At 39.4% G+C, this 17881-nt stretch overlaps 2 protein-coding genes across 9 annotated transcripts in view; one reads left to right on the forward strand and one right to left on the reverse strand.

The window, feature by feature from the left end:
* The window catches only part of TET1 (tet methylcytosine dioxygenase 1), a 96203-nt gene that overhangs the window by 570 nt on the left and 77752 nt on the right, over positions 1–17881 (forward strand). For 5 of the 6 annotated variants that reach the window (XR_007906743.1, XR_007906744.1, XR_007906745.1 and 2 more), the window contains exons 3-5: positions 6585–6705; positions 13993–14063; positions 15037–15141. The gene's annotated coding sequence lies outside the window, so the exon portion shown is untranslated. The remainder of the gene's footprint in view (positions 1–6584; positions 6706–13992; positions 14064–15036; positions 15142–17881) is intronic. The other variant, XM_051800237.1, reaches the window with a different exon arrangement.
* Positions 885–17303, reverse strand: SLC25A16 (solute carrier family 25 member 16). 3 transcript variants are annotated; one of them, XR_007906752.1, is made up of 8 exons: positions 17104–17303; positions 16185–16277; positions 13909–14042; positions 12546–12609; positions 6610–6731; positions 6024–6090; positions 4191–4259; positions 2366–2431 (listed from the first exon to the last, which is right to left on the reverse strand). XR_007906752.1 is itself a non-coding variant. In XM_051800345.1 (8 exons), the coding sequence occupies exons 1-8, from the start codon at positions 17174–17176 to the stop codon at positions 4187–4189; spliced, it is 789 nt and encodes a 262-aa protein (XP_051656305.1). In that variant the 5' UTR covers positions 17177–17302. The 3 variants fall into 3 exon arrangements, 2 of the variants coding, with proteins under 2 accessions (XP_051656306.1, XP_051656305.1); XM_051800345.1 differs by lacking the exon at positions 2366–2431 and adding an exon at positions 5147–5309 and having other exon boundaries at positions 4187–4259; positions 17104–17302; XM_051800346.1 differs by lacking the exons at positions 13909–14042; positions 17104–17303 and adding an exon at positions 5147–5309 and having other exon boundaries at positions 885–2431; positions 16185–16279.

A 17881-nucleotide genomic window follows, 5' to 3' on the forward strand; every position in this document is an offset into this window, starting at 1 on the left:
TACATCTCTCATATTCTAAGATATTTCTTTTCTAGTGTATGTTTGTAAAGCACAAAACACGCTTTAAATATCTTTTTGAAGTTATCTAAAATTCAAGCAGTCTGGTGAATCTCTATGGAGAGTCTGCAAAATCCAGAAAAAATACCAAATGTTGCTTTAGCACCAAAAGTTGCACAGAATTGTTCAGACTATGGCTCTTTTAATTCCTTCTGACATCAGTGGTTGAGAAAAATGCTTACAGCTTTAAGATACATCAGCATTCTCCAAGTTTAACTGCGTAAATTCAGGAATTCATATTAAAACTTTCAAATTTGAAGTTATTCATACACTTTTAAATTTTATTTTGAAAAACTAATCCAGAAAATGCAGGACAGTTCCATCCACTATTTTAACATTCAATATCCAACTCAATTAGGGGACACTTTTTTTGTTCCTTTTCCTCTTAAGTGTGAATATTTTGGATTCTGCTTTATTCTGCCTAAGAACTGCTTAACTTACCACACATTCCTTAAATACATCCCTTTTAGTGAAATTAAGATGTAAAAGTCTGATCACCCTTAACAGTATTAACATGACAAATAACAGGCATCTGAGAAGTTGCTTATTTGCTCACACAGTAAAACAATATAGAGAGAAAAAAGGCACCTTTTTTCCCAGTACAATGCATTTATCCTTACTGCCAGAACTTTAAAAGGTAAAAACTTACTGTGCTATTGGCTAGTTTTCCTGTAGGTAAAACTAAAGACCAGATGAAAAATTTTATTTGTTGTCTCTTAATAAAGAATGACAATGTTATGCATATTTACCTACAAAGGCAAACATACAGATAATTCCAGAAGCATGCATTCCTTCTGGCTGCAACACATACAAATCACACAAAGACATTAATTCAAAAATTTTAATAAAATAAATTCAGATACATCTCATTCTCTGTCCATAGCTACATTGTAAATATCAAAGAAATACATACTTTTAAGAAACTGAAGGGAAAAAACTGAGCAACAAAAGTTGGTATTGAACATGTAACTCAAATTCCAGTTTTGATTTGCTTAATTTTGATAAATTTAACAATCTTACCATCCACCACTTAATGTAGCCATTGCCAATCCTTAAAAGACACTGCTAAAATATTTACAATAAATAAATAACTTACATAAAGTAAATGCTTTACAGTTTCCTGAATCAAGAGTACCAGTTGCAGATCATGTATAAAATAATTCCTTCTGCAAAAGGAATTGCAGGAGAAGGAAAAGATGTCATAGTCTATTGCATACCATACTTCAGAAACAGTACACCCCCCCTACAGACCCCAGTACAATCTTAATTGTCCTTTCTGTTGGATATGGTCCATATGCCTAAACAAGCCAATGCAGCAAGTCCTGTTTGTCACCCTGGCTCCAGGGAGGGAAAAACCTGTTTACACCAGCTAGTCCTGCAAAGTACATGACATGCTCGGCCTTCAAACCAAGAACATTCAGCTCCACAGAAAAGACACAGAAAAGCCTTGTAGGATCAGGCCCCTCTCACCTGCCTTACAGAGATCCCTTCTAGCACTCATCACTCTGAAAGTCCCCCCTGCCTTTACTTGCGTAGGCACAGCATTTTTTAGAACAGAACATATGCCAGGAAACTGGTTTCCAAACTGCAAGATTTTCTAACACTGCTAAATACATCTTGTAGTTTTTTACTGAAATGGTTGCAGAGACTTTCCTATGTACCAGTCTCAAGACATATGCATTGTTCTTGCATACAGAAAATTTGTTCAGGAAAAGAAGGAAAAGAGGCTGAAATTGTGGTCTGCTGAGTTCAGCTTCTACACACCTGGCAAGTATCTGAATACCAAAATGGTTGCATTATGTTCAAATCAGTTTATTCCATTTAATTTTTAAAGAACAACAGATGTCTAATTACCAGCTTAAAAAGCAGCATAACCAGCAGCACATAAGTCCTGGAATGGTGATAAAGCTCAATAACTAACTGCTTGGGACCTGGATAAAATGTGGGTGTAATTTTCAAACTGTCACTCTTAACATTAATCTAATGAAGCCTAGAAGATCAAGTGCAAAAAAAGTGTTTAGAGCTACCTAATGTTTATTTTGATCTGTCACCTGGTTTGACTCCAGGAAATCAACCACATTTTGGCAAATAAAGATATCAGACAACAGCAGGTCCACAGTAAGAGAGAGCTTTTTTTAAACTTCAAGTAATTTACCCATCAATATAATTTGAGGATTGGTAGTGTAGTTTTACAGAAAAGTCTTCTAAAGAAAAGAATCAGTTGAGGTGCAAGAATTGTTTCATAAGTTCATATGTAGTAAAAGCCACGGCCTGGGAAGGAATACAACGAATGTAGTTTAGAGATAAGCCACGGTACAGTCCTCTTCGTATTCCGTGTTGTTGATACACATACTTCAGTGTCTGCACCATTGTACTGGAGAAAGAACTCAAATCATTATTGGATACACATATTCCATAGTCAAAATCACTTTCTTTAAATACAAGACACTATTTTTACTTGGTTCTTACGAGACCTACGGAGAAAAACCCATGGGACTCCATATAGCAAAGCATTACAGTCACCACAGGACTCAGAAGACAGCCTGAGCTTCAGCAGTAAATCTGGGCACCAGGGCTGGGAATTAGAAAGAACAGAGCAGTCCCAGCTAAACAAGTGTCAGGCTGAAAAGACCTACCCTAAAGGACATATTAAGACATTTTACAACAGAATGGCTACATGTGTCCTGTTGCCTAACTGGTAGGGAGGAGCTGAGAAGCATCAGTTCCTTCTACAAATGTAATACAGAGCAACAGAAACATCATGTGTTCCATGTAGCACCCTCTTCTTGCATCAAACTTTGTATTCCATCCTCTCAGAGCACTCACTCATACTGTCCATCCTTCTAAAGCTCTGCGTGTAAAATTCACGTTCAGCTCTGTACTCTACATCCTGCATCTGTGTAGCTTCTGCTGCAATGAAGACCTAGTATTTCCTCTCAAAAAGAAAAAGCTAGAATTTAAGTATATATTTGACCTTGTTAAAAGCAGAAATTGCAGTGTATATGCAAAGAGAAATTTTCCTCACATACTTGTATTGAAACCGAGCAAATAGACATTAAATGCAAAGCACAGTAAAAATGTCCAAGGTGCTTGATATTTGCAAGCTACTGAAGACAGTGCTCTTGGAAATCATCTTCCATATATCCCCAAAGCTTTGAGACTTCCTACTTGCTTTATCCTCTCATCCTCTAAAGATATACAAGTGTCTCTTCTTCAAGGCACAGCTCTCTCCACGGTCACAATAATATTGTTAAACTGGGAAACCTCACGTCTGTAAAACTGGTAACCACAAATGCAGAAAGTAAACCCCCAAGAACAATGAAAACATTTTTATTTTTAAAGTGTCAGGAGTGGAAAATAGCCAAGAAAAAAAAAAAAGTAAAGGCTGCTAAGGAAAACAGAACAGCAACGTTCACAGTTAAGCAACATGGTGCTTGTCTGTGAAAGGTCACTCAGGCTGCTGTTTGTAAGGTCCAACTCTCCACATAGGAGGTTCACACTGCATCACACTGGATTCAGACATACACAATTCCACAAGATTGAAACTAAGCAAGAGAAAACTGTCCCAGAATTGAATTTGGTTAAGGCAATTTGAAATTCAGAAAGTTTTTCCAAGATGAGAGCTGATTTAATACTATTATAATGTTAAGGTTACTATGGTACTTCCGCTTCTACTGGAGGAACCTCAACTTCACGTGGGGCATGGGACACTACCATAAGTGCAAGAAAGGTCAAAGAAAACTGTATCATGCAAGATTATCTCATGGAACAGATTCTACACTTCGAAACAATTTCATTTCAGTAGAAGCATGTGGTCTCTCTTTTAGGGATCTTGCCGATATTAAAGATTTCACAAGTTTCATTAAAATAAAAAGAAAACATGTTTAATACAAACACAGTATTACTAACAAAGGTGCCATTGTGATTTCATGTATTTTTTAACCACACATTGACAATGGCAGCTTTTGTCTGTGTGGAAACTTCCTCATTAAAAGAATGAAGAAAACAACTCAGTAGTCCGGGGGTGGGGGTTTTTTGTCCTGTTTTCTTATTTTTAAACTTTAAAATTAAGAATTGAACTTTGCTCAGACATCCAAGAATTCAGTTACTGAGGATGAAAAGAAAATACTCACAGGCACTTCTCAGAGTCTGGGAGAACCGCTCCCAACTGCATTCTCCTCCGAGTTACATCCAGGGGATATCTGCAGGGAAGATATTTAAACAGCAGTTCAAACACATGGGTGATGGCTCTTGGAATATTTAGACAAAAACACAAAGAAGTCCACGTGCAACCTCCAAGTTCCCTTTTCAGTGAGTCAGGAATCCAGCTCACATTCTCAGCACAGCTGAAAGTTCTCCAGAAAGGGAGACTTCCCCTACACAGTCAAAACCAGCAAACCAGAGCTCTTAATACATTCCATTTGGCACTAGTAAGGAAGATGCATGAAAATCAGATGACAGTACAAAATAGTCTTTAAAATGCTGGAGGGAGAAGACACCTGCATTGAACATGAAATTAAAAGTTTAAAGATTAATAAAAAATTATATTTGCAATGCAGTGACTTAGTGAAAAATTGATGCCATATAAGTCCATTAAATTAATTTATTCTATGGAAAAATTAAAATACAACAAGGACAGCATGAGAAAGGAGAAAGCAAGAAAAGTAAAAAAAAAAAGCCAAATACAATATCTAAGACTTGTTTTTTCTTTCTTTTTTTTTTTAATCCTATGGCTTCAAAGGTTACATAGATTTGAAAGTAAATTGGAATAATAAAATTCTGCAAATTATGTTCAGGGTCAAAATGTCTTAGCTTACCAAACAAGCTAAGAAACAAGATTGTTACCAAACCAGATTCCAATGGATTTTAGGAGATTTGCCTGAATTTGTTTAATTGACTCATCGCATATATCCATAAAGACCCTGAAGATTAAACAGATATTTAGTAAATGAAACAATAGGAAATAATTGACTTTCAGGGTCTGATTAAGCTGATTTCAAAACCTTACTAGACTTAGATCAAATTGTATTCTCAGATAAAAGTCTCTTTAGAATGAACAGAGGAAAACCAACCCAGTACCCAAACTTACGATATCGTCTGAGCTATTGCTCCAGCTATGCCACCACACAGCAGATTTACATGTGTTTTCAAAACTAAGACATCGGGGTTATCTAATGAAGGCCGTCCAAGCAAGTTAGGTGCTTGAGCAAGTCCAATGCTCTTTAAGGTACCAAAGGTAAAAAATGAAAAACCTAAAAGGAAATTTAATTTTATGTACTTTCATAAAAAAGCAAACTATTCGTCGATGCATCATCATCATAAACAAAAAAGCTGCTCTTACAAAATGAAACTACTTTCCAGTTCTTTTAGAAGTTTTTTCTTAAGCAGAAGGAAATAGATAAACGATATTTTGAACTTCTACAGTAATTGCTGTTCAAAGGAATTTGTGTTTGTACATAATGCTAAAAGAATGCTTCGAGTAAGCTAGACTGCGAGCTTTAAATTACTGCATTGCTGTCAAGAATAATCCTAAAACCTTTTTAACTGAAGAACATGTCACATCTTTTAAATCTGGTTTAGCTGGGCTGTTCTGGTCCTCTGTTCCACGTCACCCCGCTGCTTTAGCTCGTGTGAGTATTTACAGGGAAGCCGCCAGGAGATGGAGCCAACACTGAGGCTCTGAGGCTCCACTTCCAGAGCGCTCCGCTCCCATCTACCCGCCTGGGAGAAACAGCTCCACGCCTTCTTGTGGGAAAACGGGGAAGCACAAGAGAACCCACTCGTAACTCTCCCTCTCAACTGCACATTTCAGAAAAGCAAGGCTTTTAGTATCGAAGATGCTCTTTAAGGAGCATCGCTGAAGGTGATTTGGGCAGCAGCTAATTAACCAGGTGTGCAAATATACCATGTAAATTCAGTAGTGCACACAACTGCTGGAGGACGGCCACGGCCTGGTTTTAACTTACCCGCATACGGTGCCATTCCTACAACAGTTGGCATCAGCCCTCTGTAGAACCCTCTAAAACCACCTTCCTTTGAAAGAAAAATACAAGAACATTGGTGGCAAGAAATACAGCAAACATCTGAACAAGTTACATAACTTGATACAGATTCCCGTGGCAGGAACCTGACTGGCACCACCAGGGAGCTAAAGGCAGGGTCTGCTCCTTGTGCCTGAGAAACCGAGGGGACCTGGCTCTACAGGAGAGGCACAAGTGAAAACCAGGGAGGAGAATCTACATCCAACATCATAACTGGAGACAGTTATGCATTATACTCCGCCCTCCTCCCCAGATCTTTTGGGATCATTACTACTTGTTCTTGAAAAGCAATTTCCCTGCTGTTTTTGGCCTCCCACTTCCATGAGCCTTAGCTCCAGCTTAGCAGCCTAGGTAGTGGGAAGCATCCAGATAACTTTTTACATTAAAAAAGTCAAATTGCACACGATGAAGTCATGTAATTTGCCACCAAGCCACTATTTTCAATGCAATGCAACATTCTTTAAAGAGCATATTTTGCTTTGACAGGACTGAAGATTAAAAGAAAAAATACCTTTGTGTAAATCATCTTGAATGCATGGATAATTCCCATGTACCTGTGTTCCCCTTTGACTTGGAACGCCAGACGAACTCTAACCATATCAAGAGGGTAAGTACAAATCACTGCTGTAATACCTTTATTGAAAACAAAAACAAAACAAGCAAACAAAACTCACCTACACCTTATCTGATTCTAGGATTATTTTGAAAATTAGAATTTCCTTTTGTGGCAGTGAATATAATAGCATATACAAAATATTTTGTTAAAGAAACACTTAAAGTAACTTATAATCAGCAAACAGGAACACTAACTTCAGTAACACACAAAGGATTTATGTTTGGTGTTCACTGAAGCAGCACACCTAGGCCTGGATTTTCCCAAGATTTATGGGCCTGATTGTATTCCTGAGCAATCTTATTGATGTCCATAGCTCCTAAGAGTCAGGCTAATCAAATGCATCAGCTTTACTGGATTGCAACCATGAAACCTAATCCTAAATAATAAAAAAAAATAAATTTAAAAAATCAAACCACCGAATTTAAATGTTTTATTTCAAAAAGGTTGTGTCGGAATTTGGTGTGACTACTGGATATAGATACATGTATCTACTTACTGCATCTATTCTAGTGACATTTAAAATAGAGCCAGGATCATACTGATGAGGAGTACTTAACTGTGCTGCACTACTGCATTGTAATAGTTCATGTTACACCAGCACTTCTGGTTTAAAACTGACCAGAAAAGCTATTTCTGGACTTGAGATGCCAAAAAAAAAAAATCAAATCTTAGGATTCATCCAGTTTGGGACCGTTTCAAAACTGCTTAGATGCTGACCAACTAGTAATTTTGGAAACACAACTCCAGTAGAGAAAACATCAGTTCTAGCAGTTACGTGAATAACGAATTCTTTCCAACTGCTGCTTTTTGAGGTCAAACGCTCACTGGCTGACAAATTCTTTGGAGGGAATAGTTAAAACTGTCAACTGAAAACAGAGGCCGTTTTCTGTTGGTACACCACAGTCACCAAAAAAAAAAAACAAAAACCACCCAAACAAAAACCCCAAAACTGGGAAAAGGAGAAAAAGAAAGCAAAAACCTTTGTAATTGATACTGTTTTCCAGCAACTGCTCTGATCTAGCTAAACATAACTTTTAAAAATTGGTCCTACAGAAGCACACTTTTTATGCAGGCAGGAAATTGTCACTTCCTCTTAAGTTGTAATAGTCTCTCACTAATATCTCTTCTGTAGGTGTATCACTTCCCCTTACTTTCCAAAAGGTCAAGAGAAAACCATAACAGGAGGAATTAAAAACAAACAAACCGACAACAAAACCTAAACACAACAAAACTCTTGCAAACAAGCTCTTCTTAATTTTTATGCTTGGAGGAAACCCCTCCCCCCCCCAAAAATAACACCAAACCCCAAAACAAAACAAACAAAATAAAAAAACCAATCAAACAAAAACCACAACAAAGCACAACTCTAGTACATTGAATGATCTGACAGAAAGTATCAGGATGAGATGGGGAGAAAAAAAAAAATACAACCACCCTAAGTGAGCTATCCAAAAATCTCACACTGGTCAACTGTCAATTGAGGGCAAAGTTTGTGGCTTTCTGGAGTATCCCACAATTTATTTTAGAAGACAAAAACATCGCTTTTGGACATTATGGACAATTCCTCTGAACAAAGAGCAGACATCTGCAGTTGATTTCTGATGTTATCTCACCCATAGGGTTCAAAAGTTGGAAGCTGCAAAACACTAAAGAAACTTTAGGACTGTTTCCACTGACCTACATTAAATCCATCCCTCAGTCTACAGCCTTTTCCTAATGGATTGCCTGAGATGTCCAGAAATATCATAAAACAGATGAATTCAAGCATTTTAAATAGAAGTAAAAATGGGGAGGGGAGGGGGAAAACCCTTTCACAGAGTTTAAGAGTTTCCAGGAAAATCATCCTACTTTAGAAAACAGATAACTTTTCCCCCCTTCTCTTTCCAATCTCTCCAGGAATTTGTCTGAACAAAGACTAGCAAACAGACCAACCAGGAGCTTGGTGAACGCACTACTTCATGAATACAGTCCAAAAATAGTACAATTTTAAAGAAATCAGATGCAACTGAAAGAAACCACATGTAGGGATTTAAATAGAAACTTTTTATTTTTAGGGTTTTTTTTTAAAATCCTCTAGCCATAGAATCTGAAAAAAGGGATTTCTAACATCAGCCAAAAAGTATGCTTTCTTGAAGCAACTGGGAGAGGCACTGTACATACAAGGGATCAAGATTTCCTTTGGGGCTTAGGAGAGTCACTGTCCTTTCCAGAAGGAATGGCAGCCAGCTTTGGGACACAAAGTCATTGTGGTCAGTCTACAGAATTACTGATCTCATCTCTGCTTCCTATAGTGTAGGAGTTACAAGAAGTCAGACCACAGCATCTTCAGGCTGATTCCCTGCCCAAAAGCAAAGTCTACTCCAATTAATGATAGTTGAGCCAAAAATCTCTCCCACAGTTGGTTAAACACAACAGAATTGGAAGTATCTCAACAATTAAGAGGTGGATCCTGAAATTCCCAGTCTCTGATCCGAAATAACCATAACAGGGTAACGTAGCTCTCCCTCCCTCAGTGAACCACTTCCTCCAAAGAGTAGACTTTTCCACTGCAGCTGCTGACTCAGAAGCCCAGGAAGCCAGGGAAAGACCGTTCTTCTCTTCCCATGTTGCCCTCAAGCCCCTTTGACCGCTCTTGGGGACAAGATACTGGGTTACACAGACTAAAGACAGTGACAGTGAAGCACAACAGGAATTAGACTGGCCTTGATTTGCTTCCCAGACTCTGGGAGTTAACAATGAGATTAGCTCTGTCTCCTAATTTGCTTGCTATTCCTCCATTCTCAGTCATTTTCTTTCTTTGAAAAATAAAAATAAAAAACTATCTGAAGCAAGAAAAAACACAAGTGAAATACATTTACAAAGAGTAGGTACTGCACATGTCTTCAGCACACAAGTTTTTATGATCTCTGTACCACGCTCTTTGTACTTTATCAGCAGCTCTGCAGATCAAATTAAGCACTGCCAGAGGTTTACAGCTCAAAAAGTGAGCTGTAAGCACAAGTCAGCCTTGAGCTGCAGAAGATATGCTCCTTAGCTGCTATAAAGATTAATTTATTTATCCAGGAAGCATCTTCTGAACAAAACAAGGCTTCAGGAACTACACATACAGCTGATGACAAAGAATATTTATCAGACAGATTTAAGAATGCCTAATTTACACATCCCAATATTTCTATATCTCCAATATATAATTCTGCTTCTCTACCAACTGCACCTGAAGAAACAGACCACACAGATTCTTTTAAAATGTTGACTCAAAGAGGGAGCTGTTAATTACACACTATTTAAAATGGAGACACCCATTATCCTACTAGATCAGTACTATTTTCCAATCACTTTTACTGAAAGTAAAAAGCTAAAAACAAAAACATACTTTCTGTATTAGCTTAATGGAAGTTTATTCCAGATAACATCTAGTCTTTTTTGACTTAGTTATTTTGAAGTTAATCAAGTGCAGGGGTGGAAATACACATTTCTGTGGTTTAATTCAGATTTTTCTAATAAAAAAACTAAAAAAGAATGTTTAGATTTTAAAATCATCCTGTGAATACTTAGATTTGTAAAGTCATCCTGTGACTTTTCATTTGATTATCCTTGTTCATCTTTGTTGTTAGTTGATAATTTTGTTTCCTGAACCCCACTAACCTCGAGGATTTCTCTGTCTTCTTGCCCAGTTTTGTCTTTCCTCAGAAGAAGTTATATACCATTTATCCGTTAATGAGGTGTTACAGCTGAAATTTGAATCACACAAGACTCAGGAAATTCAGAGTTAAAGTCTCCACAGTAACTTTAACTTGGCCTCCTGGAATATATGCATTACAATAGGTTTTGCTTTTTTCCTCTCTCCACTACTCCCATCCTCACTGCCTTGTTTTTCCCCGTGGACAAGCTTTTGATCCTGTTTATCAGTTACAGAAGATACTCAGATGTTTCCCACCACTTTGAAGCCCATTCAGGTCTGTTGACCACTAGTCCCGTTGGAAACACTGACATAAGCAATATTTCAGCAGCAGTGGCACAGAGAAGTGAAAGCAGACAGCTGTCTGGCTAGAGGGTGGAGAGGGGACAAAAAGGAGAGGGAAACACTGGTTATCTGTTCCCAACTGCTTAATACTGTGTTCCATGAAACTGGGAAGGCCCCTCTGCACCAACACTGGGGTGCATCATCTCCTTTAGTCATTTAAACTTGCAGGAAACAGAAAAATATCCTTTATTGGAGCCAGCAAGAAACTAGGCCACAGGAGTTAAAGCAAGAAATGCTATCACTTGCTTCTAACTCACTTTTTTGCTTGCAAACCTAGAAAACTTGTGTTCCAGATTTCAAGCTCTCTGCTCTTCTCAGTGCCTCCTTCCTCCTCTATAGCTCCTTGGCATAATCAAGAAATCATCCCTCTTATTAACTAAAGAATATCCCAAGCAGCAGTTAATGCCACCTAGTAAACAAATAGTAAGACACTCCCATGTGACACTATATCTACACTTGACTGCTGTGTTCCTTTCACTGCCTCCCAAAGTCCAGCTCACCTACTCAGTTCTGGCGTTCTCAAACCCAGACTACTGAGTATCCTGTACTTAAACACACCACACAAAGCACTTCATTTGATCATGGCTGTGTGCTAATTTATTTCTGTTACTCTAACCACACAAAGCACCAGTAAGATGCTTAAAACAATGCCAGATGCTATTAACTGATCTGCACAAAGAATTCCACCATGGCCAACAGTGACAGAGTTAAGCTGATTATTCAGTGTGTGCATAATGCCTTACAAATCAGGTTCCTAGTCTCTGACAAAGCTAATAATAAGCTTTTTTTGGGGGGGAAAGTAAATTGCAAAGTGTTCTCTAACATAGTTAAAGGCAGGGGGAGAAAAAAGGGAAAAAAAATCTATGGGGTTTTTTTTCCCCACTTCTTTCAGACAGAAAGCCAGGAAAGTTCTAGGACATACATATCTTGCCAAATGGGTTTTGCTAGCTTTTAGGACTCTTTTCATTATTCCATTTCATTCTCTTTCCTTTTCTTCTGACACTACAAATACCAGAATACTTTCATGAGGTCTTCCTAGTTTAACTAAAGGTAGTATTAACAAACCCCAGTATTTTTATTACAAAAGAAGTTAAAGATGAATACCCATAACTACTTAAAGACTGTCACTAGGCAGTATTAAGCCCATTTAACAAAGTAAAAGCACATGAAGAATCACTTCAATTAAAAATCAGTTCCACTATCACTTACCTTCCCCTGTTTTTTCTTAGCTACTTTTGGCTGAAAGACTAGTAAGAGGAAAACAAATATATAATCATACTCTACACTGGCAGCTCACACATGGGGTTTTCTGCTGCTATTGCACTAATTGATAAATCAGGGTTTTTGAAGTTCACACACATGATCTAAAGAGCATCATGACAATCCTGTGTTGGACATGGAAAAGCACAGACATGTCTGGCAAATCCAAAGAACACACCCACGAAAGGAACTGCAGTTCCCTCTGTCTCTATGGGCTTATATTCAACCTCCAACAAATGGCAGAGGGGTGATGAGCCAATTCCACCAAAACCTGCAGCTTTATACTTCATCTTGGTGACACTGAGGTTTTCACTTTTTAAAAGCCATAATAAACACTATAAAAACCTGCTTGCACAAATATATTTTAAAGAATACTCTTCAACAAATGTGTGGCAATTAGGCAACCATGTTCCATTAACCATTTACTAGTATTTTTGCTTAATACAAATTTCCAACAGTTTGACCTGACTACACATGGAACCAGCCTCTAAATAAATATTAACTTTTCAGCAAAAGGCATGTCTGAAATCCAACTACAAAACTATACCTGCCATGGATCCAGCCATTAACCGATGCACATGCCCCGAAATCCCAAGTTGTTTCTTTATTACCTACAAAATATGGAACATTTACAATAGTCTCATATGAGAAAACGCAGGGAAACACAGCACAAGCTTTATCAGCACATTAATGCAAACTCTGTAGGAGGCTTCCAAGAAGTTTACAATACTACAAATTCAATCCAGAGCACTTAATTACTGCTAAAAGAATCTTTTGAACACTGCTGCTGTTTCCAATTTCTTATTAGAAACATGAACATGCTAAAATTCTACTAACAAGGCAAAACAAAACAATGAGTTGAAAGTATTTGTACTGTTCACTTCAGGAACTCAATTAATTGTTTATTTAGTTATCATTAATGTGTGTCAAACAAGGCAAACTGAAAACTATCCTTGTAGAGACCAAAGGACACTGAGCAAAGTTGAACAGTGAGAAGAGTCAATTTTTCTTCCATGCACACCATGTGAAACACTCCTATAAAGATTTTTTAGCTGGATCAAAACAAAAGAAAAGAAGAAGAAAAGAAAAATAGGACAAACAACTCAGAGCAAGAACTTCCTAAGTTACATTACAGCCCAGAAGGAAATTAGAAATTAGTTTCCAGCCTTTTACCAAATAACTGAGACTACTTCAGAAGCACTTTCAGCTACAAAGATCATTTCATATCTTCCTCCTTTAAGAATTTTTTTTTCTTTTACACATCCATGCAAAACATCATGAACATTTCCTGTCAATTAACAGGTAAACGGAACTGCTATGATGCCAACTGGTTTCTTGAAATTTGCAGATTCATAAATCATCTCATTTTAGAGCACAGCATGCAGTCTTTTATTCCACACGACATAAAACATGCACAGATCAACAGCATTTATGGTGACAACACAAAAAAAAGAACCTACAAAACCCATTACAGTTACTTCTTTGTCTCAGTCTTCTGAAATTTGCTCTTTAGGGAAGGGAATCACAGCTTCAATCTCACATATAAATATAAATAAAGAGGTTTCATTTTACATTTTGCTCCTACTTTATTCACCAAGGGATACCTTATAGCAATAAATAGCAGCAGGCTTTAGATTACCTTTTGCTTTCTTTAAGAAAAAAAAGCATTATTCTCAATAATACAAAGGTATAAAAAGGTACAAAAATCAGTGGGAATCTTTTAAAAGTTTCAGTGTTGCCCTGACACTTTCAAGCATTAGATTCAGATAAAATTAAGCAACCTCAGAAGAGACATGCAGCTAATTAATAACACACAAAAGTTTCAGTGTTACTATCAGTCACTCAATGAGTTTGTATTCACTGTGGGCAGAAAAAAAAAAAGAAAAGCAAAACAAACCAAATTCAACTACCTTTTTATATTGGTCAAAGGCCATAAACTGAATAGCGCCATACGGAAAGATTCTAATCATCATTGCCCCGTTGCCTTTGTACAGCCCAAGGTAACCTTCCTTTTTGGGGACAGCACACAACGTGGAAAACACTCCTGCCAGCAATACAGAAAGAGGTATTTAACCATGGAGGAGGGAACAAAAATCAGCAAATACTACTGACAGTAAGAAAGCATGCACAGAAAGCTAAGGCTGCATCGTGCTGCTCGTGTGACTGGAGAGCCAGAGCCACTTTCACTGCCCAAACACTGCCGCAAGGGAGAGGTGGAAGGTGAAGTTTTATCAGCTTCCTCACCTCCCAGACTGAGTGAACTCCCTCTGAATTCATGCACTCAGGCCCCAAGCCTTGCCTGGACTGTGAGCAGCCCCCCTGCAGGTGCCACTACCCACCCACAGACCCCTCCAGCAACAGAGGGGATCAAACCAGCTCACCTGCAGCTCAGGCAACTCAGAATATAGAGATAAATACTTTAAAGTCTAAAACCATGGGAAAACAATATGATATTGTACATGCTAAATTACAGACTAAATGCCATCATTGAGGAAATTAAGCAAACAATTACCTACAAGCTAAACACCTTACACTTCTTGTCCCAGAGTTGCAACAAGAAGCAGTCCTATTCCCATTTAATAGTTGAGAAATAATGCAAGATCACACAAAGTTTGGGCAAAACCTATAATTTCACTATAAATATTAGTTAGGCACAATTGCTATCGAATTGACTTCCTAATTTTTTTTTAATAGGAATAAGCTCAAAACCACAAAGTTTTCAGTCATATGCAACTACTAAATAATATAAGAGCTGAACATGAAAAAGGTTTACACATTGATCTTGCTTTCAGGCAGGAAAAAAAAAGAGTAGCTGACGAACTTTCACTTGACATTTAAATAAAATAAGTACTAATTAGTTTCTGGAGTTCTAAGAATATGAATTCATTATTGTATATTAATATATTATTACGTATTATTTTATAGTAAATGTATTTTTAAGATGTCATGCTTGTTACATGCCTCTGAACACACTTATGCTGTGACTAGAATTTCTTCTCTCTATGCTGCAATGATGAGTTACTGTTCTTATTTCTCAGAACGTGCTCCCAGACCCATGTGGCACAAATTCCACAGAACAAGGGCAATAAAAACATGCAGTGAGAACTTTGAGGAACTGATCCACCGTGTCTCTACACTTACAGGTACCTCTTCCACATAATTCTCTCTTTTGCCAATATGTAACGTGGACATGCATTCAAGTCAGACACATTTCACATAAACATCATGGTATCACACTCTAAATAGGGAAGAACATTAAATTCTATTTGTCAATTATGGCACAGTACAAAGCAAATAGAAAATTAGTATTTAAGATCTCAGTCAAACCAATTATTTCACCCTTCTTAGGTGAAATAATCTTCTTAGACTGCAGATTTGAGTGTATACTTACATGTTAGTTACTAAAACGCCACATAACTTGTGTATCCCTTTTTGCCACAGTGAAGTGAATATATATCCACTCAATTTTGTTTCGAGATTTGCTTTTAAAAAAACAGTATTTTTAGTGTCTAAGTTAAAAATTCCAAAGTTTAATTACAGGTAAAATTAGCCAACTCAAAATATTTTTTTCCTTGACAAATCTAACACTTAAATTTTGGAGCAAAAGTTATTACCTATTCAGTAGCATATGACATAAATGCCTCAAATGCTCTGCACAAGAGGGCACTGTTACAGCCCTCAGAGAACAGTTCTGAACATGTGAGTCTGTTCTCTCACCGTGATGCAACACAGACGCCCTGCACCTCACAGCAGCACAAATCTGCTGCTCTCCTCGATCCTGCCAGCCACACCACTGTCCAGGGACCTTGTCATCTGAACACAGCCCCTGGCAACTGGCAGCCACTGCAGCAGAGTTTTTACAGAAATGATCCAAGCTTTGAAGCTGTGATTACCAATCTCCTGCTGGTTTCTGTAAGGGAAGATCCAGCCTAGCTCCTCCATGCCTTACTGAGGATTATTCTGACATCTCCATCTCTAACACATCGACCAATACCACAACTTACACAGGGCTTTGTTTTCCTTTTCAAACACTAACAAAACATGGCACAGAGCCTGACCAGACAGATACAACCTTCTGTCTGATGAGCACCTTTTTTTATCAGCCTCATCACTGAATAAATCAACACACCCAAAGCATACCCATTGCATTCAAACCCACACAGGAGACCCGCAGCAGCCATCTTACCTAGATGTTTGTAATGGTGGTTATGAGCTTGCAGCAAAATCTTTACTCGATCCAGGGGTGCAGTAGTTGTTTTGGCACAACATCCTGCAACACCTTTCCAAGAGGGGAAACAGAAAAGTGACAGGATGCAAAAAGTTCTTTAGGTCAGCAATTAAATAAGGGATTTTTCTAATGTATTTAGCTCGGTTAGGAACTGGAAAAAGCCCCAATGACAAGCAAACAGCTTCCATCAGATGTTACAAAGCCCCTAATGCCTTAATGAAATGTATAAGCTACTTTTCCTGTTTACAAAAACCCAAGCCACTGTGTCTCTCAGCTGCTGAGGTCACTGCAAAAGGAACTTTCCTGAAAGTTACTCAAGAGTTCTCTGCCCTGTTGCCTCCTTCCCTTGGGCAGAAAACAGCCCTTGCTGCTCTTCCCAAGGGGTGGGCACGTGTCTGCCGTGTGCCCTGCACTGCTTCAGAGAGCGAGATCCAACAGCGACTGCGGCGTGATGTACAAACTTTAAATATACACAACCTCCTCCTACTCCGGCAAACCACACAGCTGGGATAACACCCTAGAGTAAGAATAAATAGGCTTTTTCTGTAAGAGGTTACTAATGCAGGGCTGTGTTTGCCAGGCTGCCTTGCCACTTCACATCACCTTAATCTTCACAACAGCAGCAGCCACGGTTTGGGGACAGGGACAACCCGCCCTCCCAGAGCGCCCCGACGAGGGTTTGTGCTCTGGGAACATTTAACTGGCGACTGCCCGGGGCTCTGACACACGTGCGAGTCTCCGGCGTGCGCCGAGTGCCCCGCGTTGGTCCATGGGGGCAAGGGACAAGCGAGGTGCCCGGTCGGCAGCGCCGACCCCGGCAGCAGTTCCACCCGCACGGCGGCAGCGGAGCGCCCGCCCGCGGCCCCCGGGCACCCACCTCCGGCGATGAAGGAGCGCAGCCAGTAGAAGTCGCGGCGGGCCGGGGGCAGCGCGGCCGCCGGGGACGCCATGGGCTGGGCCGGGCTGGGCTGTGCAGGGCTGGGCCGGGCCGGGCCGGGCAGGGCAGGGCCGGGATGGGCTGGCCCGGGCGGCGGCGGCTCCGCAGCGCTCGATGCCGCCCGCCAGCCCCGCCGCAAGGGCGCAAGGGCGGAGCTCAGCCGAGCCACGGCCGGGCCCCCGGGCACAGCGCGGCGCCTGCGGATCGCGTCACACCGCCGGGTGGGCCCGCCCGCCCCGCCAAGGCCCGGCTTAACCCCGCCGGCAGCCCGCGCTCGCACCCTGCCTGCTCCCCAGCACGGGGCGGGGGGGCTTCTCCGTCGGGTGGCACCCTAGGGGATCGCTCGCTGCTCGGTGACAACGGTCAGCCAAGTCCTCTGCCAAGAATACATGTGTTTAGACCTATAGCCAAAACCTAAATGACTCTAATTAGGCTATACAATAAAATACATCGATTTCTTTTTAAGCATTTAAAGAGCTACTTCGTGCTAGAGCATCCATATTTCTTTTGTCTACAATTATGGTCTCATAACCAGAAAAAAAAAAAAAAAAATCAGTATGATTATTCATATTTAAGTTTCAAAATGCATCAGAAAGGGAAGTAGAAATTGGAAAAAAAAAATCCAGCGTTTTTAGAATCAGAAAGGTCAAACCCAGTATCATATCTGCAGCTGTCAACATTTCTGGCAATTGTTTAGGTTTTCTGCAATGCCTCTGTT

This window comes from Manacus candei, unplaced genomic scaffold (genome assembly GCF_025592945.1).
Source record: "Manacus candei isolate 608988 ecotype Guabito, Panama unplaced genomic scaffold, ASM2559294v1 h1tg000050l, whole genome shotgun sequence".
In the NCBI taxonomy this organism is placed as follows: domain Eukaryota; kingdom Metazoa; phylum Chordata; class Aves; order Passeriformes; family Pipridae; genus Manacus; species Manacus candei.

What these genes read in the sequence shown, in the direction of transcription:
- SLC25A16 (XM_051800345.1), bottom strand. Translation starts at nt 17,176, where the DNA reads ATGGCGTCCCCGGCGGCCGCGCTGCCCCCGGCCCGCCGCGACTTCTAC. An exon ending in GCGCTCCTTCATCGCCGGAG is followed by an intron (nt 16,278 to 17,103) that starts GTGGGTGCCCGG and finishes CCTCTTGGAAAG; the next exon opens with GTGTTGCAGGATGTTGTGCC. An exon ending in CCTTTGACCAATATAAAAAG is followed by an intron (nt 12,610 to 13,908) that starts GTAGTTGAATTT and finishes CATATTTTGTAG; the next exon opens with GTAATAAAGAAACAACTTGG.